The sequence below is a fragment of the Macaca fascicularis genome, chromosome 2 (genome assembly GCF_037993035.2).
Source record: "Macaca fascicularis isolate 582-1 chromosome 2, T2T-MFA8v1.1".
In the NCBI taxonomy this organism is placed as follows: domain Eukaryota; kingdom Metazoa; phylum Chordata; class Mammalia; order Primates; family Cercopithecidae; genus Macaca; species Macaca fascicularis.
In genome coordinates this window covers 146,006,941-146,029,275 of record NC_088376.1, presented here as the reverse complement: position 1 = coordinate 146,029,275, position 22,335 = coordinate 146,006,941, and the positions used below count along the sequence as shown (strand labels likewise).

Here is a 22,335-nt window from a genome sequence, read left to right as displayed (position 1 = left end):
TTCCCTTCTGATGTTTTTGATAACTTGCTGAGAAACACCTGGAGTTATCAGGTCTCAACTTCAATTATGAAGAAAAAAAATTGCATGGACTTTGTGATAGTACTTTTTCTATGAGACAACATAGCATCTCTGGGTTTTTAATATGCCTTTCAGAAATGGCTGTAGTTGTGAGGTAAAGCATGTTACTTCAAAAAGTTGGGCTGTCCATATGGCCCTCTCACTTAGGACTTTATGAAATACACTGTATCTAAAAGGGGAAAAACAACTGAAAATATTTATTGCAGAAAATAAAAAAGTTAACCAAATTATTTTATTGATACATTCTTGGACAATATCACAGAATTGAAAGAGAATGGAAAGAGGAATTTTTCAGCAAGGGTTGTTTTTTCCACTAAATTGGCACATAAGCAGCAAGATTAACGAAAGTACTTGTTACAAACAGTAAAAAACATACATGCTTTTTTCTAAAGTCCTTATCACACTGATCAGTCAAAGGGGGCATGAACAAAACCTCAAGACATGAAAAATCCATATTCTTTCCTTCAAACAGCTTAATAATTATTAAAATTATTACAAAATATTCATATACCCTAATTAAAATAACAAAAGAGAACACAAATACAAATATTGAACATAATAAACATGTACTGTAAAATACATTACTGGCATGCATTCCAAAGATCAAGACCTCTATTCAGTTCAGCCAATAACTTCCTTTTATGTAACCTATCATGTACCAAAGATAGGTAGGGCATACTTTCTCAGCACAGTTTTTGGTCTTTAAACATCTTTTTTGTCTTAAAAAAAAAAAACATGATGTGCAGTGGTACTATAATAATTATACAGTCATGTACAGATGTACTTTTTTAATCTGCCAAGATTGCTTTAAAATTTTAATCATTTTAAAATTTTTCCAAATATTCCACCGTCTGAGAGAATAGGGCTCTATGAAAACAAGGCATTCGAAAACAAACAGTGAACCAAGGTACGACATCAGATGGCAAAGTGCAAAAGTCCTCACAAACTGTACAGAAAATTTCAAAACCTTGCAACCTAGAAGTACATACGTAATAAGACAGGTCAGCCCCAAAACGGTCCTGTGGCTCTCACGGTCCATTCTAAAGAGCCGGGGCGGGACTTGAGTTTCAACACTCCCTTTGGTAGGGAAGGTCCAAAATTGCAGCCGAGTTGGCAGTGCTGATGTCAGTGACTTATTAAGCCAAGATAAAGTAAGGATATTTCATAAAGCAGCTGTTTAGGTCACTTGGATCCTCTAACATTGGTCTCCCAGCCGGGGAAGCTCCTCCGGTGATGGGAAGCGGGTAGGACCAAAGAGTCCTGTGCCAGGTTGGGTGACAAAATAACTGAGGGTCTTCTTCCTCCATGGTTCCATGGAATGGAACAGGTTAGATAACCAGGTTATTATAACTGACATACTTCTTTTTTGCAGCAGGGCCTGAAAGAAAAATTAGAAAATGTGAGTTGCAGTAATAACCCTGTTTGCAAAGGTAGAAATAGAATTAGAACTTTTCACTTGAGGTACAGAGTCAAAGTGGGGTGATACAGCTCTGAAGAACACACACAGACAACTTTGGATTCCTCTGACTGTAAGGCTTTGGCCACCAAAATTTGTGGTTCCCAGTGAGTCTCAAATCATCTGTGTTCTCTTCTCTGATATGTCTCCAGCTTCCCTCTTTATAATCTATTAATAAATTTATTTGTTAACAAATAAATGTGTTAGCAATGCTTAATAATAATAAACAAATGTTTATTAATAAACAATATGTATTAAACAATAACAATATGTGGCTTAAACAAATGTTTAATAAATGTTTATTAATAAATTTATTTGTTTATTTGTTGTTATGCTTTCTAATCAACCAACCCTTAAAGGGTTCACTCACATTGTGGTATATTTCTTTGTGTGCTCTTCTCACAGACCTTTTAATAATAACTGGCCTTTGCTTGGAAAAGGCCAAGTTGCTTGGGTCACTGAAATTAATTGAGGTTGAATGCAGATTAGGTCAGAGTGTCTTCTTCAGTGCTGATTCACACAATCAAATGACTACAGATTGACTTATAGAGTGTTAACAGTAAGTTGTAAATGGTCGTTTGCAGAACTATTTCCATTAAGATGTAAAGCCCACTTAAACCTGTCAGGTGTCTGACACATACACACTCTACATTTGTTTTCCTTAAATGTAGAAATTATTTTTCTACTTGGTAGGGTAATTTCAGGACTCACCTTCACTCACTCACTCAGGCAGTAAATATGTATCTACCGTATTGCAGCCACAGGGCTAGGCACTGATGACCAGCCAATGAGCACAGCAGATTTCATGTCCTCATGCTGGAAATAAAGACACCAGGATCCCAGAGTGTGCCTTTGCTTTAGGTTCTGGTCCTCAATACCAAGTCATACAGTTGCAATGATGTGATATGTTCTGTATTCACTAAATCTTGGTAGTTTTGCATCAGTTTCTGTTGGGCACAAAGTAACTTTTGTGTAGCATTTACTGATGGCTTATTTTGCTTACTGTTTTTAAATTCTAAATAGAAGTGTTCACTCAAGACAGAAATGTCAAGAGCTCTTCAAGAACTCTTAAGTAGCGATGCATATACAATTTTGGAGGAACAGAGAAGTCATATTAACATACTAAGAGAGAGTTTGTCTTTAAACTTTGAATAATACAAGTAGTATGTTACAGGTGCTTGCATGATTATAGATATTACACAGAATACTGTACACTATACAACAAGCCTGGTCTTCTTTCCTGGATTAAAAATTGGGACTCTCTGACAAACTTTGACTTGAAGACTCATTTTTATTTGAAACTCATTTCTATATTAAACCATATTGCATTTATTAACTAAAATACAAAAAGATAAATAAGAATAGAATTTTATGAAATCCAGGGCCTCCTGGAAAATCTGGTGATGAGAATTGGGTCATGATATGTCCTCATTTGATGAACACATAGCCTCAATAATGCTCAGATCTTCCAAGAAGTTTCCCATTATCCCAGTGTTGTCTTCAACAATATTCTTGGTTTGGGTACAAGGAGGAAAACTTTCAAAAGATGTTTCTTGCCTCTGAATCTTATTTTCAGTGTCATAACTAGAAGACCTCAGCTGACAGTTGTAAGCAATAGTCACAGCATGCCTTGTCAAATGCCAACCACTAATTATCCTTAGGACAAAAGAAGGGGGAAAAAAACCCCCGAAAACCCAGAAGCTGATCTGAATACCTGAGACCACCTTTATTGTGTGAATAATTAAGACTGTTTTCTGTAGCATAACACTCTAGTGAAAACAAAAGTGAATTTCCTTACATTGGTTACTATAAAACACTAATTTCTCAGGAAGAGTTTTTACCAAAAGAATAAGTAGGTTAGAACTATCAAGCTGAGCTAGGATTAAATTAAAATCATGATCAGGTTATGTTTAAAAAAATTGGATATAAAAATAAAGGCATTCCATTGATGCTTTGCTTGGATTATCTTCTTGTGTTCTGTGTAGCCTTGAGATGAGCACTGTTTATGATCGCCATTTTACATAGGAAGGGTCTGAGCCTCAGAGGAACAAGCATTCCAAAACTAGGCTGCCTGATGGTTGAATCTTTATTTCTGTCTTCATACTATAGTAGGAAGACAGTACTGCAGTTGGACTCACCTGACCTGGGTTCTGATTCGGCTGTGTCACTTACTTGAATGTGACCTTGCCCAGTGTCTTCATAATGAACTCCTTGTAGCCTTTGTAAAACTGGGAGAGGCCAGGTGCGGTGGCTCACGCCTGTAATCCCAGCACTTGGGAGGCCGAGATGGGTGGATCACCTGAGGCCAGAAGTTCAAGACCAGCCTGGTCAACATGGTGAAACCTTGTCTCTACTAAATATACATAAAATTAACCAGGCGTGGTGGTGGACACCTGTAATCCCAGCTACTCGGGAGGCTGAAGCAGGAGAATCACTTGAACCCATGAGGCAGAGGTTGCAGTGAGCTGAGATTGAGCTCCAGCCTGCACAACAAGAGTGAAACTTTGTCTCAAAAAAAAAAAATTGGGGAGAATAATTGTTACCTGGTGTACTGTTGATATCACCAATGTACACAATACCCCAGTTTCTCATCTGGGAATATAATGTATAAATGTATTTTTAAATTACAAAGTTCTATGCAAATGATAAGCCTCAGTACATGCTTTCTTTGCAGAATTGCTACGAACATTGCCCCAAAATTATAATGAAGTTTATGCAGGTCCTAGAAGGGCAATTTGTGTACTTTTCACAGCAATGTCCAGTGTATTATGTTTATTTTTAAACCATTCTAGTCCTGTGAGTAAATAAAATAAGTGCCTGTGGTGTCTGGTAATTCCATTTATTTGACTAGCAATGTAGTTTATGGTCAGGAAAGAAAATTACTGAGCTCAAAATAGTTGTGCAATGAAGCACTTGCTGAGGAAATATACTTTTTATTTTAAAATAATATGTTTTTCTCTTATAAAGTTACAGATTTTAAAGAAGAATTATAGTATATGGCATTGTCCTAATTAACTTTTGGTTATATCTGCTTATCTACATAAGTAGTTCTCAAAACAAGGTATCTTGAAGAGCCAATATTTACAGTGAGGTAGTGTTAAGAATACTGGTTTGTGAAATGAATTACTAATATACCATTGCTACTTAAGAAAGGTGAGACATTCCAACTCATTCTTGATGTCTCGTCAAAATCTACACTCAATATGACATTAACTTTATTGAACTTCTTATTTTCTCTTTGCTTTCCTCTGAGTTTTTTTGTCTTACAAAAATTTCATTCCTTGAAATGCATTCTATTGAACATGCATAACCCAGATTCAAGGAAGTGAAGAAAAAAATAGAAAAGAAAGCCTCATAGATATTATGTTGGGAAACACTGAATAAGTGATATTAAACAGTACTCTTTCCTGTTTCCACCCCATATTTAGTTTTTTTATATTTTAAGTAATAAGAAATATTGTAGCTCATTAACTGTATACTATGTGTTCTCCTCAGCTCTTTTTGAAGAATGTGTGCATAGATGTGTATGTGAATAAGAACATGTATGAAGTGATTTAAACATCCAAAAAGGATAAAAACAAAATATAACAAAATATTATATAAGCCCTGAATATAACACATTAACATACTGACATCTTGATTTAGGTGCCCCTCCATCCGCTCATAGGAAATACAATGCAATCAAAGCCCTTGACACTCCACGTTCCTCCCCGTCCCCCATAGTATCTACTATACTGAACTTGGGATGTGTCCTATAGCTACTACAGTAGTTGTCCATAAATTATAGATAGTATTGATTTCTGTGTTTTAAGTTGTGCAAATTATTCCATGCATATCCACTTGAAATCTGGTTTCATATAACATTGTGTTTTTAAGATTTACTTACATTGATTTAATAATCATAGTAACTATATAGCTTTCTATATATTAATGTTAGCATAACAGATTTTCTGTAACTCTTTTCCTATTGATAGACTCTACTTTGTAATGTTTTTGAAATAAGCAATGCTAGAGTGGATGATACCTGCAAAACAATATTTTTAACAGAGTTGAATGACAATGCTGTAGGGCAAGATAAAATATTTGTCATGTATTTAACTGACAAAGGATTGATATCTAAAATTTTTAACTTATGCGAAGGAATAAATAAGAGACAATCTAATTTTTAAAAACATAGATTCAAGATAAATAGACAATTTGTAGATGAAGAAATATAAATAAAAAATGTTCAACCTCATCAACTAGAGAAATGCAAATTAAAACATTAATAAGATAGCATTTCATGCCTGTACCATTACAAAAGAAAAAGTGAGCTAATACCAAGCATTGGTGGGTGTGAAAAAGTGAGAACTCTCAGACAACACTCAGGTATAAATATAAGTTGGTAAATTTATATGGGAGAGCCATTTGGAAATATCTAGAAAACCTAAAGCTATGCATGCCACTGAGTCAGCAATTTCACTTCTAGATCTAGACCTGAGACACTTTCACATGTACACATACACATGCTTAGGATTTCAAAAGCCTTTAACATAACAATTTTCTCTGTGATTCTCCAAGAAAAAATTCTTTTATAGAAGCTAGGCACATAAAGGAGCAAAGTGGGCCAGGTATAAGATATTCAGGAAAGATGCAGACCATAGTGAACTAGAAATCACCTGCCCCATCAAAAAGGCATAATTATGTGGGATGTTACCACAATAGGAAGATAGTACATTTTTTGAGGAGAAGCTTGACTGTATAATTTTATGTAAAAGTTCAATTTTTCACTCAGCCATCCAACAAATATTTATTGAGCAGGTATTATGTGTTGGGCTCTATTCGAAGCATTAGAAATACCTCAGTTTTTAATAAAAGTTTTAATATCATATTAAAACCATTTAGCAAGTCAAAAAAGAAATAGAGACCAGAGGCTAGACAACATTGCTAGGCTGCTTGTTTTCAACTCTGTGATCCTGTCTGCACTCAGTTCCTCAAATGTGCTTGATTATAAAGCACCCTCTCCTGCTCGCCTTTTTAGTGGATCATTTTGCATTCTATAAGAACATACTTTTGGAAATACATGGGGATACTTCTTAAACCTTAACCCTGTCTATCACTTCAGTCATTTGTAAACCTCACTCAACTTCTGAATATTGGTTTATTGCCTGATAGAACTTTGTTCAAACTAACTTTTCTATGAACTCATTCAAAGCACTGTCTGTGCCTCTTCCCTCACCAACTCTGCTAACTAACGCTTTCCTATCAAACGGGATTCATAGTTGTTATTTTCTTATAAATATTTCAACTGGGAGGGATTCTTTATATTATGGTTTGCAGTTTCTAAAACAAAAAGGAAATACTTTTTGGTAATTACTTCTGTAGTCAATGGCCTGTTTCCTGCCTGTTCATTTTATTAGTAAATTGCCCTTAGCCCATCACTTAATAGCAAAAGAGTAGATGTTATCTTCAACATCTCAATTCTCATTTGAGATTTCAAAAAAGCTACTAAACTTCCTGTATTTTACAAAGAAGCATTTCATTTTATAATGATCTCCCTTAAATCCTTTTTTAAATTTACTACTCAGTGTAGCACATTACTCTACTTGAGAAGATACAAAGCTGCACAAGAATGAAGAACATGACTACCAAAAAATTGAGACATTCCCAATTATACCAGTTCAACTCTGAACTATAAAACAATGGAGACTTTCTACATCTCCCAAGAGAAGGTGAGGCTATTGCTCATATGTTTGGTACCTGGATTTGTTGACACAAGAAACTTGTCAGGGATAAAAACATGATCAGTCAGAAAAATAACTCAGTATTTCAAATCACCATAATTTCCAATCCAGTGGCAAAAACTCCCAAATTTGGATTTCTGTTGATCTACTCAGCCATTCATCTAACAAAATATTATTTCACACATATTAAATACCAGGAACTTTAATACATGCTAACATTAAAAGCAGACATGGGAATCTGCAAGCTGTTTAACATTTACTCACTTCTCATTCATCGTATATTCAGATTATTTAACAAATATTTATATGAAGCTGCTGTGTGTCATCAGCAAGGGATTGGCATATCCTTTTTTTTCTACTCAATGAGATAAAGATAAGTCATGAATTTATAAACTAAACTCACACTGAGAGGAACCCCCCCAAAGCAAATTGGCACGCCTCCCTAATGCTGAATAAGGGAGATAAGGTCAGTGGATGGCGAGGCAGCAAATCTGTTACCATATTTGGAGACAATAGTGATCCAGTTCAAAAGAATGGAGAAGCATCAGCCTAGATAACCTTAGAGAAAATGTGTGAAGTGTTTGCCCCATTTGTACCAGGGACAGAGAAATGAGTCAGATACAGTCTTTATTGTTATAGAACTTATATGATAATGCAAAAAACTATTACATATCTGTGATGAGTACTTAAAAGATATTTTACAAAGACTAATTTTGTCTTGGAAGAGGATACACTGTGCTAAGCCCAGGAAGGCTTTTCAGTGGAAGGGGCATTGATTTGGACCATGCAGTGTGAGACAATTTAAGAAGAGGGTAGGGCAATATAAAGGTACACTTCGTTTCCAAAGGTACATGGAGAGGAGGGTCAGAGAGTGCTGGAAGTCAAGGTTGGAAAGGTACACAGGGCCACATAAATTACTTCAATATATAAAACTTCAATAAACCTGCAGATTGTCATAACAAATTCAGGGTACTGTCAGAGGCATCTGAACCAGAGCAACTCCACCTTGCATAGGGACTGGGTAAAATAAGGCCGAGTCCTTCTGGGCTGCATTCCCAGGAGGTTAAGTTACTCTAATGATAGAGGCAGGAGGCAGAGAAATGCCTAGGCAGATAGGGAAAGGTTCCCGGAAAATCTGACCCGCCCCACAGGTGTTTACAACAGATGTTTCGTGCAGACAAGGGGGCAGTGGACTGGAGACCCACGTGCACTGGGGGAATGGGGTGGAGCCACCAGAAACAAATATCTTATTCAGGGGAAGAGCCTAGCCTTTTCGGCTCCTGTGTGGTGACCCTGGTATTCAGTTTGTGAGGTGGAAACCCACGTGCAGGACCCCTCTCTTTTTTGAGAGCTTTCCTTTCACTTAATAAATTCTGCCCTTCTCACCCTTCAGTGTGTTCATGTGCCTAATTCTTCCTGGTTGTGAGATAAGAACCTTAGCTGAACTAAGGAGCAAAAATCCTACATCACTAAGTCACAGGATGAGATAGGAGGTTGGCACAAGATACACATCATAAAGACCTTGCTGATAAAATAGCATACAGTAAGGCCAAATCCCACCAAAACAAAGACGGTGACGAAAGTGACCTCTGGTCATCCTCGCTGCTGCCCTCCCACCAGTTTACAAATGCCATGACAACATCAGGAGGTTACTCTATATGGTCTAAAAAGGGGAGGAATGAATAATCCACTCCTTGTTTAGCAGATAATCAAGAAATAACCATAAAAATGGGCAACCAGGCTGCTCTGCCTATGGAATAGCCATTCTTCATTTTACTTTCTTAGTAAACTTGCTTTCTCTTTGCACTGTGGACTCACCCTGAATTCTTTCTTGTGTGAAAGCCAAGAACCCTCTCTTGGGGTCTGGATCAGAGAGTATCAGTAACAGTCTGGTTCAGTACCAGTGCCAGAAACAGAAGAATGAACAAGGCAAAATTTCTGTGATTATTTAGCTTTCTAATGGAGGTTCTCATAAAAAGCCTTTAATGCTAAAGCAGTGGTACTTGAGAAGCCACAGGGAAATATTAACGATTTTGAAGAGGATCTTCACACTTGCTTTTCCCTCTCTGTAATGTCCTTCTCTGCCCTTTTTCCTTAATTGGTTTCCTGTTCTTCGCTCTGGTTGGTTTTAGTTTCTACTCACTTGCTCCAAGTGGCCTTTCCTATCCCTCCAGACAAGTGAGATGTTCCTGCTCTACCCTCTCATGACCTCTCTACTATTCCTTCCTCTTATACAACCAGGGTGAAGTACTAATTTCTCATATGTGTCTCCAACATTAGAACTTTAAGTATCAGGATGGTAGACACAGTGTTCTAGTGCTTGGGAAGTGTGCAATATATAGTTGGTGCTCAATATTTTTGGGATGTGTTACCATAGAGGAGCCTTTTGTAACTGCCCTTCCTGCCCACTGCATAAAGAAAGGCCATGGCATGGTAGTAGAGAAAGAGCTTAATACGGGAGGCTGAGGCAGGAGAATGGCGTGAACCTGGAAGGCGGAGCTTGCAGTGAGCCGAGATCGTGCCACTGCACTCCAGCCTGGGCGACAAAGCGAGACTCCGTCTCAAAAACAAGCAAACGAAAAACATACGAGATGGAGTTTACACTCATATCATCTCATGCAAAGCTCACAGGTTAGGGATTTTTCAGAGACAGTTTAAGGAAAGGGGTGGGAGTGGCAAGGTAACAGGTGCTTGCCGCTGATTGGTTGGGACAGAGATGAAATAGTGGGCCAAAGCTGTCTTCGTGAGGACTAAATTGCTTCTGGGTGGGGAGTGAAGGGGCTGGTGATCGAGGGGGAGCCATGAGTGTCAGACATGCAAAACAAACAGAAAAGATATCTCAAAAGGCCAGTCTACAATCGTGATGTTATTTGCAGATGTAATTGGGGGAAGTTGCATGTCTTAGAACTCTGGAATAATGACTGACAATCATGCATGTCTGAGCCTTAGCAGGACTCAGCCTCCTCTCCCTCTCCTCCTCCTAGCCTGGTGGTCTCCCGTTAGCTTTACAAAAGTGGTTGAGTTTTGGGCAAGGCTTATTATCATTTAAATTGTAGCCTAAATGTCTTCCAAAGTTAGCTTGGCCCAATAGCCCAGCAATAATTAAGGCAAAGGCCAGATGGGGTTGAATTAGCTCGCTTACTGTTAGAATTTTCTCACTGATATAACTTTTGCAAATGCAGTTTCACTTTGCTCTCTGAAGTCATTGTCAGCTCTAGGAGGGTCTTAGAGATGAATAGAACAAAAAAATATATGTGGGAACTTCATGAGCTTTGCCATCCTTTTTTTCCATCCCTTTTCTCAGTATTCTCCTATGGGTTTTTGTATTCAAAGCTAACCATTATTATAACTCCTCAGATTTCCTTTGGAACTTTTAAACCACAGTATTCTTTTTTTTTTTCCCCCTTCTGTTTGCATCTAAACATGGCCAAAACAGCCTGGCTAAATTGAGAAATCAATGTTCAGTTCTGTCATGAAAAGAGTACATGAACATTCTAGTGTTTCCTTAAAAACAAACAAACAAAAAAACCTAATTTGTACTTTAAGATGTAAAGCATCAAACAGAGGTTTACATCGTTCTTAAATGGCATATTTGAAACAAATGGACAAAGTCTCTGTCTTAAAACATCTTTAAGCTTGGCTAAGTTAAAATCTAGGTAATTTGCTGCTGTATATGTTTTATTTTGGAAAAAAACAGATATGCATTAAATTACCACATCAGATTTCTACTTTTTCTTATGCACTTTGGGCATTGAAAAGCTTTTGTGCATTTTACAATTTCAATATATTATAGATGTGAGCAATCTGGAGCATATTATGAATGCAGTGCAATCATACATCAAAGATCGAAGCTGTGAACCAAAGTCGGTCTTAAGGCTAATGTTACAAATAAGGCAATAGTGACAAAATAGCAGCAGAGTAGTACTTAGTGTTCCTGGATGAAAAGCTCCTGCTGAAATCCAGGTCTTGCTATTTTTGGATGGGGCATTCATAGTCTCTTCATTCATTCCTTAATACATTTATTGAACTTTTACTAAGAGCTCACAGTGTACTAGTATAGCCTGGCTATAAACTAGTGGCACAGAGGTAAGGGAAAATAGTCTGTATCCTTGAACAGTTTCTGGTTCAGTACAATTCAACGTGTATCTGTTGAGCACCTACTATTTGTCAGATACTGTTTTAGGCAATAGGGATGTAGCCATGTTACTGGGCAGGTTCAGTCCCTGCTTTCATGGAGCTTAAATTCAACTTGGAAAGACAGATCTTAAACAAACAAACAAACAACAACAACAACAACAACAAAATAACAGGCCAGGTGCAGTGGCTCACGCCTGTAATCCCAGCACTTTGGGAGGCCAAGGTGGTCGGATCACAAAGTCAACAGATCGAAACCAGCCTGTCCAATATGGTGAAACCCCATCTCTACTAAAAATACAAAAATTAGCCAGGTGTGGTGGTGGGCACCTGTAATCCCAGCTATTCAGGGGGCCAAGGCAGGAGAATTGCTTGAACCTGGGAGGTGGAGGTTGCAGTGAGCTGAGATCGTGCCACTGCACTCCAGCCTGGGTGACAGAGCAAGACTTCATCTAAAAAGAAAAAATGCCAAAAAAACAAAAAAATCAGTCAGGTGTGGTGGCATGCACCTGTAGTCCCAGCTACTCAGGAGGCTGAGGCAGGAGAATCCCTTGAATCTAGGAGGTGGAGGTTGCAGTGAGCTGAGATTGCTGCATTGCACTCCAGCTTGGCAACAGAGCGAGACTCCGTCTCAAAAACAAACAAACAAACAAAAAACAAAAGTAGATGCAGCCAATTCTCTTTATTCACGGCACTGATATTCTATAAAGTCACCACAAACATTGAATTACTGAATACTGAACCACTGCTTCTAGAGCAAAATACGGCGTTAGTTACCTATACCCCTCCATTCGCAACATAACCTTATTTTATGTATATGTTCGGTTAAAAACACTTTATTATTACATATTGTTGACTCATTAATATTGAAATCAGAGCTGACGAATGCCTATAAAAAGTTTCTCTAACACAGGTACTTTCTCCTGAAGGCATGACACATCATAGCCTTCTTGCACTTAGGAATGTAACACAGCACTTTAGTATTTGTACGGGAGTTATTTTAAACTGCAAAACCACCAACCAAAATCACAGGTGTTAAATAGACTGAGAAAAGGACACTTGTTCAAATATGAGAGCTGAAACCAGAAGGTAGGGCATCATCCTTTTTGACCTCAACTGCAAATGTGTGCATTGGGTGTTTCAAATAGTTGGTGCACTGCACATTCCTGTGAATGACTGTGAAAATGCTGTAAGTATTGAGGTTGACGTTACCAATCAATTTCAGCGTGTAGGTGAATTTGCAAATATAAAACTTACTAATACTGAGAATCAACTGCATTATAATGTCATAGAATCCCCAAAACTATGAAAAAAACAGCCCGAGGGCATTATGCTGAGGTTGCTGTCCAAGGTACAGAGAGGATGACTCTTTCTTACTTATCTCCATAGGTAGGAGGTGCCAATTACAAGAAAGAAGACCAGCTAGGAACGGATGGAATAATTAGGACTATATGTTAAGTGAAATTCCAAGTCAGTACTACAGGGCGGTTCTAAATAAGCATATAGAGACGCCGCTGCTTTCAGCAACACCATGTGATGTGGCAGGCCAGTTCTTCCTAACAGTCATACAGACAGGCCTCCATAGCACTCTGGTTATACAGGCAAACTTCCACAGCACCTGCCTTCACACTAAGTTAATAATTAAACCTAGGGAAATCGATGCCCGGGCACCAAAGCCAGAAATGAAACATGTTTGGTAAGAGCCTTGCTCAGGCTTCTCCTGAGACCTGGGGTAAGTCAAGATAATAAAGATAGTCCTATGCTCCTTGTACCAGGACCCATCTTGGGTTGAATACATTGCTGGGGTGCTTGAAGTAACTTTCCAGACCCAAGTTGTAGGTAACATAAGATAGAAGTAATCACTCCATTACCAGGGCCCTCATAGGTTAAGTAGATTTAGGGGATAATTCTGGCCTCTGACCTTTTAGTTACAACAAAATCAATCAGGCATAGACAACGGCGAGTACGATACTGCACGTAGGCATATAGTTTGAAATATATATAAGCACTGGAAAAACTTTACAATTGTGAGTTGGTCTGGTGAATTATCTCTGACCTTCTCTCTGAACCTGGTTACAGACATAAACTCTCCTCTTTCCCAGTTTGTCTGCATCTTGTTATTGGGCCACAAGAACACACAGCCAGACCCGGTTTGGTCTGGGAACAATGTCCTTTTATGAAAGCATCTTTGAGGCTGGAGCTACTTTTTCTTTTCTTTGTTGTCAATGTGAGAAGGGCATGTGTGTGCCATCACAGTCAAGTCCTGTTAGGTTCAGTGGCTTCTTGTTTTGACTGCAGATCTCAGAGGACCAAGAGGGCTCAAAGGAGAGGAAACCAGAAAGCTTCCTGGCTAGGAAAAGAGAAGAGATGAAGGGAACCTTAACTATTTTTCCTTTCTTGAAATCCAACTAGGCTTAACCTGACAGGCAAAAGACAGAACCTCAGAGTTGCAGCTCTGTCTAGGATTAAAGATGGCTGGAATGTCGCAAGGATTGTGTATTTTGGGATCCTGGCCATGGGAGATGGAAAGGTTGGGACCTAGGACAGATAGAAGTCAGACAAAGCTCAACCAATATAAAACAAATATCTACTAAGTTTTAAGTACAGGTTGCTGGGGATACAGAGGGAGTAAGATGTCTTTGTACTCAAAGATTTAACAGACCAGAAGCCTGTATGGTTAAACTGGGTTGGCACAGACTGTGAAGTTTGAGAATGTAAGTCACTTCTCATACATAGGCTTCTCCTGTGTATGAAACTGACCAGCTCACACTCACACTGGAATACAATGTGTCAGTCTCAACACTAGAACTCTGGAGTTACAGTTCCTTTTGTGTTCTGCTTACATTTCATATATATTTGTTAATTTATTTAATAGCTACTCCTCTGAGTCAAAGAAACTAAAATTAAAACAACAGTGAATTTCAGGGTGTCTTATTGTTTTTTGTTTTAATGTGAACAAGAATCATTTTAAAAAATTTAAATAGTCTATGATTTAGTACAAGCAACATGCATTTGAAAAAAAGTATTAAGAATGTTAAAAAAAGGACCCTGTTATCTGCATTAAGATGTTCATGATGATGTACAATATAATTTGCAATTTTAAATAACCCAAATGCCTAACATTAGAGGGTGATTAAATTCTAATACATTCTTTTGATGGAGCATTTTAAACCTGCCAAAGGTGATAATGATGATTAAGACTAGGGAGCAACATGGACAATGCTTATGCTATATTGTTAATAACATTTAATACAAAAGGACAGGTTTGAAAATTGCAAGTATTCTGTAATTAAATCTGCATCAAAAATATTAAAGAAAATAAAACAAATTTTTAAAAGCCATAAGAAAATGGGTGACCTTTTCAAATATTTCAACACTGTAAAAGACAAAATAAAACGTTGTGAGACTGTTTCAGATTACAGGAGACTGAAGAAACAAAAAGATTAAAAATGCCTGATCCTTGATTACAACACAGATTTTTTTTAAAGGAAACAGCCATATTGGGAAAATAATATATTGACTTTATAGCAAAAATAATACATCAATATTAAATTTATTAGATGAGAAATGGTATTGAGGTTTTGTAGGACAACGTTGTTCCTAGGAGGAACATGCTGAAGTATTCAGGAGTGTTAGAGTCATGATGTCTGCAACTTGCTTATAAACAGCTATATGGGGAAAACCTCTGTGTGTGTGTGTGTGTGTGTATATATATATACACATATATATATCTATAGAGAGAGAGAGGAGAAAATGAATATAGCAAAATGTTAGTGAATGGTGATTACATGTTGTTCCTCATTTCAATGTATTTGTAAGTTCTAAACTTCTCAAAATAAAACATAGGGAGAAATGACTTATAAAGCTCTATTAGGGTAGTTGAATTACACTTTTTTTTACATTTTACTTTGTACATTTTACTTTTTTAACTACATTTTCTATAATGCTATATTTTTATATTGAAAGTAAATTAATTTTTTTTTTAATGACAAGATATAGGTAGATGACAGTGACCATCTCCGAGGCCTGAATAGCCACATCCCTTTTCTTCTTTTTCTAGGGTTGCTTTAGAATGAAGGGAATTTCTTGTTCTGCAAATTTTGTCCTATGGGCTCCTGCAAAGTAATCTCTGAAGAGGCCTCTAAGGGGTGACTCTCCTACACAATGTAATCCCCCCATTTTGTTTTCTGTCACTGTTTTTGTTAGATTGACCAATAATTTAAAACCACTGTTATAAATTCTGACTCATTATTAATTATAAAATGACCCTTTCTTCCAGGCTTTTGGGAAAATAGCTCTAAGAATTTTGTCTAGTCTTCATTTTTATCCCCCCATACAACGTGTACCTACCTTATGTAATAAATGGCCTCCTAAAATATTTTCTGAGGCATTCATATGTTGAATACACTTATGAGAGACTTCTCCCCCTAACGTCAGAGTGGAATTTTGTTTTTCCAATAAAGTATCTCTATTTAGCTGTTTTATAACTTTAGCTTTTAAACTATGTAAATCATGATGTCATATCCCAGAAGGAGAAAGTGCTGGAATGGATTGGTAATGTCTGTTGAAAGTAGGAAGTGGACAGCACTAGCCAGGTAATGGACTAATCTGGACTAAGTCATGTATCTCTCAGTACACTGGAACTCGTTGGCTTGGCTTATCCTCAGAAGAAACCCTGGTGGGCACACCTTTCTACAGAGGGTTGGCTTCCTTCCCACAGAGGAGTATCATTGAGATGCAGTGATAAGTAGAAGTGAAAATGTAAACACCGTGCCCTGGGTCAGAAGGATAATCAATACCTATGACCTTTCCTAGCTCTTCCAAGCCAAGGCCTTTACTTCTGTGTGTGTGTGTGCCTGTGTGATGTCTCAGGAGTTGATTTATTTAAAGGATGGAGAAAATATAGAAATGGAAGGAAGAAGTGGAAGAGAATTCTGAGTCTGGCCCCAGGGTTCATACAGACAAAGTTACTTCTACATAAAACCCAGGCCAAAAGTATCCACAAGAGAGGAAAAGAGGCTGTGGAGGCAGTGATACCCTCTAACTATCTGTTCTGGAATGTTCTTCCCCAAGATATCCCCAAAGATGGCTGTTTCTCTTTCTTCAGGATTAAATTTCTCCTCCTTGGAGAGGCCCTCCTTTATACCCTCCGTAAAACAGCACTTGCCAACCCCCAATTGCTCCCTAGTTAACTACAGCTTATTTTTCATCACATCACTATCACTCTCTGAAGTGTTCTAATTTGTTTATATTTCAATGTATTTTCTTGTCTGCCCTCTGGAATGTAAACTGCTCGTGTCTTGTCTTGATGAAAATTATATCCACAGAGTTAGAACTGTGGGTTATTGCCTGAAGCTAGGAGTTTGAGAATAGCCTGGGCACTAAAGTAAGACCCCATCTCTGTAATAATAATAATAATAATAATAATAACAACAACAACAACAACAAACAAAAAACCACAGCTGGACATGGTGTCAAGTGCCTGTGGTCCCAGCTACTTGGGGAGGATGAGGCAGGAGGATCGAGTGAGCTCAAGAATTCAAGGCTGCCGTGAGTGAGCTTTGATTGTGCCACTGCGCTCTAGCCTGGCGACAGAGTGAGACCCTGTCTCTAAAGAAACAAAAAGACAAAAATAATGGAATGCGTAAAAGGTGAGAGATCCTTGGTTTGGGATTAGTAGGAAATAATGACAAACAGGCCCCAACTCAACATTCTGTCTTATATTCCTTAAAACTGGTGCCTTTGACTGTATGCTTTCAGCTGGGATTTTCATCTCCTTTTTGAGATAGATGCAAAGTGGCGAGGAAAACTGACAATGCTGTCCTTATCTGCTTCCATTAGTAGGGACAGTCTCTGATCCTCCTAGCCGTTGAGCAATTCTTCTAGTTACCCAATCAAGGGAAAAAATAGTTATTTATTGCAGGGAATAATGAAGAGTATCTAAAATTATTGACTGAGGGAAATAGAAAAGAGACTGTATTCTGATAAAGTATGGATGGGACAGGTCCCTAAGAATTCCATGCCTGAATTAGGAGAGTGGCTTCTACTGGACAAATGAAAGAGTACACTAGAAATCGGTTATGGCTGTGGATGTTTCAAGCATGGTTAGTTGAGGGAAGAAATTGAGGGCATCTGTGGCGTGGGCCTCACTAACCAAAATGTCCTTGCTCCGTTGTTGCTTTCTCATGGACAGAGCATTTGACACAGTGGTTAATACAGGCAGGCATGGTTCTGCAACTCTGGGCACCTATGGCTGATCAGAGCGACACAGCCTGTACCCAGACATATTAGGCTCACAACAGTTCCGTATTTTCCATCTTCACTGTTCTCTATGGACATGCTTTCTGTCCTCTTCATTTCTCATGCATGGTGCCAGTCTGTTGCTTTGAAGCTAGCTTAAATTCCAGGTAGGAGATGGTTGATTGATATTGGCTCTCCAATAAGTATATTAGATTCAAGGAGTTGCAGACTACTTAAAATATTTTAGGGATATATATCAAGTTCCTTATTTTTTATTTAAAAAAAAAGTTTTTTGGAGTGGGGCGCTCTCACTCTGTTGTCCAGGCTGGAGTGCAGTGGCCCAATTATAGTTCACTACAACCTCAAACTCCTGGGTTCAAGCCATCCTTCCACCACAGCTTCCCAAGTAACTGAGACTACAGATGCATGCCACCATGCCTGACTCATTTTTAAATTTGTTGTAGAGATGGGATATGTTGCCTAGGCTCTTGTTGAAATCTTGGTCTCAAGTCATCCTCCCATGTCAGCCCCCAAAGTGCCGGGATTACTGGTGTGAGCCACGTGTGCCATCGTGTCCTACCTAAATTCCTTATTTCAGATTGATGGGGTTATAGCCTTGCCTTAAACATATTCTGCTTGCTGTGGTGATGTCTAGTGGACCTGCCCACACTGTCCATTCCTCTTTGCACTTAGGGCCAGACAACTTGTGACGTAATTTGAGGGATCTAATAGGAGCCTGGAATTCCCATCACTAGAATTTAGCAAGGGTCTTACAGAAGTGATCACTTAGCTGAACTGAAGGCAATGAGTCTGGAAAGACTAGATTGAGGAAGCTTAGGAGTTCCTTCCATTAGGAGCAATAAAGAGATCTTGAGGATGAGACCACAAGCTGGGTATTGAATGATATTAGAGAATTACTGTTAATTAGGTTGGATATGATAATGGTATTATGATTATGTTGGAGAATTGCTGTATTTTGTGATAAGCTAAAATAATTTGGAGTACTGGTATCTGTAGGTAACTCTAAAATGTTTAAAGACAAAAATACATAGGTATAGATGAAGCAAACATGGTAAAACCTTAGTTAAATCTTGGTGGTGGACGATACTACTGTCCTTTCTACTTTTCTGAATGTTTGAAGTCTTATGATAAAAAAATTTGAAACTTCCTGTCTCCAAAGCAAAATTTATGCTTCACAACTTTTCTGGAGCTTGTCTCACTTTTATCTCCTAACATCTACGACCAAGAATTAATACTGTCAAGGCAGTCTTCTCTATGTATCTTGAGTGCCACTGCACTCCAGCCTGGGTGACAGAGTGAGATCCTGTCTCTAATTCAGGAGTGATCATCAAAATAGCCACCAGGATGAAAGAGCAATGGGAAAACACAAGGGGCCAGGCATGGTGGCTCACACCTGTAATCCCAACATTTTGGGAGGCCGAGGTGGCAGATCATTTGAGCTCAGGAGTTTGAGACCAGCCTGGCCAACATGGTGAACCCCTGTCTCTACTAAAAATACAAAACTTAGCCAGGCATGGTGGTGCATGGGTGTGGGCCCAGCTACTTGGGAGTCTAAGGCAGAACAATCTCTTAAACCCAGGAGGCAGAGATTGCAGTGAGCCAAGATCACCATTGCACTTCAGCCTAGGCAACGGAGCAAGACAAAGAGACACAAAGATTGTCAACATTCAGCTGTATGATCCTGGCCAAGTTACTTTATCTCTTCATGCCTTGATTTTCTCATCTGAAAAATGGACAAAGTAATAGTACTATAGTATAACAACTCTAGGTTGTTCTAAGGATTGAAGGACTTATCGTATTTAAGGAACTTAGAACAGGGCTTGGTAAAATTTGTAATCAATATATTTTAGCTATGCTTAATATTCTGAATGCATTTGGAGAATTTCTCTGCACATGCATATAACACTGACACGTGTTTGCAAGTACTTTTCCCTTGACAGAAAGGTGTCCTTCTAAAGCAGGTCAGCCTGCCTATAAAATGAAACTAAATTTGTTGTTTGGTTTTTGGACACTGTTAGGGTGCCAGCAACTGTCCTTGAGAAGGTTTAAGGAGATGTCAGAGCACCTAGTGCCTTTCATCCATTCATTGAAACAGGAACCTGTCAAATTATTGTCAACATGTTTCCACTTCCATCCACGCATACTGCCATCATTAGCCACTGTTCCACCTCTGTGAAAGTGTGAAGTCAAAATCCTGTGCTTTGAGAGGTTGTATTGTTTAAGTGGACTCAAAGGGGAAAGCAGGGAATTGGCAAAAATGACAGTTTCTTATTCTATGGAATAGTATTGCACACATAATCAATGGCCCCTGCTAGTCTCTCATACAACTATGTCAACCCTGTGCAATATTGGAACTCGGAATCATTGAGTTTGAGAACCTCACTGTGGTGATGTTACACCATTTGCAAAATCAGTCACTGGAGACTATAAATGAGCATTTGTTTATCTATTTTCTCCATTTTAGTTTAATAAATTGGATATCTACTGATTAGTGCTGGAAGAATATCAGTTAGATTAGCTGAAGTAAGTTTATTCACTACTCAATTTTGCAGTGAAGAATTGATCTGTGTCTGCATTGATAAAGTGAAGACCGGGACAACTACCAAGCTGATTCTGTTGAAATGACTACAACCAAAGCTATCCATGCACATCTCTGGCATATGTCTGCACCTACACATTGAGCCCATATGGCCCAGGTTGGTTATCAAAAAGACTCAGCAGTTATCACTCAGAATCCCACATTCCCCCGGAAACTTTATGTATCCAACACCCAAAACAACTTGTTACATCTCAAAAAGGAATCTACCTTATACAATTTGACCAAAACCTGAAAACTGTGTGGGATGAATCTTCATGAAAAAAACCAATATTGCCAAAATAATGAAACACCAAAAATATTTTCTCTTGATAGTTTTTGTTCTTAGAAATTAAGAGGTTAAATATGGATCCTGTGAAGAACTTAAGCATGAGCCCTAGATGATGCAATAAACAGTACAAACAGTTGTGCTCTGAATGTAGTAGCATCTGTTGAGCATTTATTATGTGCTAGACATAGTGCTAAGCATTTCATATTCACGGGCCCTTTTAATCCTTCCAGCAAGCTCTGTGCAGCAGGTACCAGCATTATCTCTACTTTACCAAAGTAGATCTGAGCCTAAGAGAGGTTAAAGAACACATCCAATGCAATTTCAGATATCCCCACCTTTTCTGAATCACGGTTTTGGTAAAACAAGAGAGGGCTATGAGAGGAGGGACTGACATCAGGAGACAGAGGTAATTCTCATTCAACAAACATTTTCCAGCTGTCTACTATGGGCCAGACACGGGTGGATAGTAAGTGCCAAAAAGTCATGGACAACATCATTGTTGCTCAGTTCTTTTTATCTTTAGCACCTATCACCTCTTGATTTCTTTTCTGAAATTCTATCTCCCCAGCTTCCATGAATGTTCAAGTTGTTGCAGGAAGCTGCAAATGCTGTGAAGTACTCAGGGAGTATTGGTGGTAGAATTGTTAGCATGGATATTTAGATTCCGGGAGACTGAGGAGCCCTTTTTAGGCAGTGATATCCCCTGGCAGCAAAGCCTGGCAGGTAAGATTCCACTGTTCAACATCACCTTCCTTCTCCCTGAGAGGACCAGTGCAGGACACACTTTGAAACATAAATGCAGGATTTGTTTGGGTTTGGAGGGAAGATCTGAAATAAAGAATATAATCACAGGCCAAATTTAAATTTCTCTTGAAATTTTGAGAAATGGTTATGGCTGGAGGAAAAAAAAAATTTGAAGATTGCCAAACCTTTACATTTATCAAAAAAAGAAGATGGTATTGCCTAGGTCACGATGTGAGAGGCAGTATGAAGTCATAGTTAAGGTGAGGCTGCTCATGTCAAAGTTCCTGGATTTAAATCCCAGCTTTGCTGTGATCTTGTGAGAGATCATCAAGTCTCAGGTTTCTTGCCTTTAAACTGTCTATAAGATGAGGAAAATGATAATAGTGATTGTTGGGAGGATCCATTGTGATGCTGTATGTGAAGTGTGTAGTATAGTGCTGGACATTTAAGAATATACTCTTATTATGACCATCATCACCACCACCACTACTACTACTACCGTTATCTTTATTTACTTTACGATTCCACCATCATAATTATTATCAAAAGTTAGTCATCTGTATGAGACAATGGAATTCAGAAGAGTGACCATATGAAAACTCAACTGGAAGTCCCTCTTTTATAGGCTGAACTCCTTTTGTAGGTTATCATTTCTTTTTTTCTTTCTTTCTTTTGTGTGTGTGTGTGTGTGTGTGTGTGTGTGTGTGTGTGTGTGTGTGTCACCCAGGTTGGAGTGCAGTGGCAGAATCTCGGCTCACTGTAAGCTCTGCCTCCCGGGTTCACGCCATTCTCCTGCCTTAGTCTCCCGAGCAGCTGGGACTACAGGTGCCTGCCACCATGCCCGGCTAATATTTTGTATTTTTAGTAGAGACGGGGTTTCACTGTGTTAGTCAGGATGGTCTCAATCTCTGACCTCGTGATCCACCCGTCTCAGCCTCCCAAAGTGCTGGGATTACAGGCGTGAGCCACCACGCCCGGCCATAGTTCATCATTTTAACATGAAATTGATGTAAGACGGGATTGCCAGCTTTTGCTATTCCTTACGAGAGAGGTCTAAACTCTGAAACTGATC

At 38.5% G+C, this 22,335-nt stretch overlaps 1 protein-coding gene across 5 annotated transcripts in view; it reads right to left on the bottom strand.

Annotated features, from left to right (window-relative positions):
* Nucleotides 1-290: 290 nt before the first annotated feature.
* The window catches only part of GRM7 (glutamate metabotropic receptor 7), a 902,635-nt gene continuing 880,590 nt past the window's right edge, over nucleotides 291-22,335 (bottom strand). For all 5 annotated transcript variants that reach the window (XR_012431374.1, XM_045384769.3, XM_045384772.3 and 2 more), the window contains one exon: nucleotides 291-1,456. Coding sequence is in view for 2 of the 5 variants with exons in the window: in XM_045384773.3 (XP_045240708.1) it covers nucleotides 1,274-1,456 (183 nt within the window). In the remaining 3 variants the exon portion in view is untranslated. The remainder of the gene's footprint in view (nucleotides 1,457-22,335) is intronic.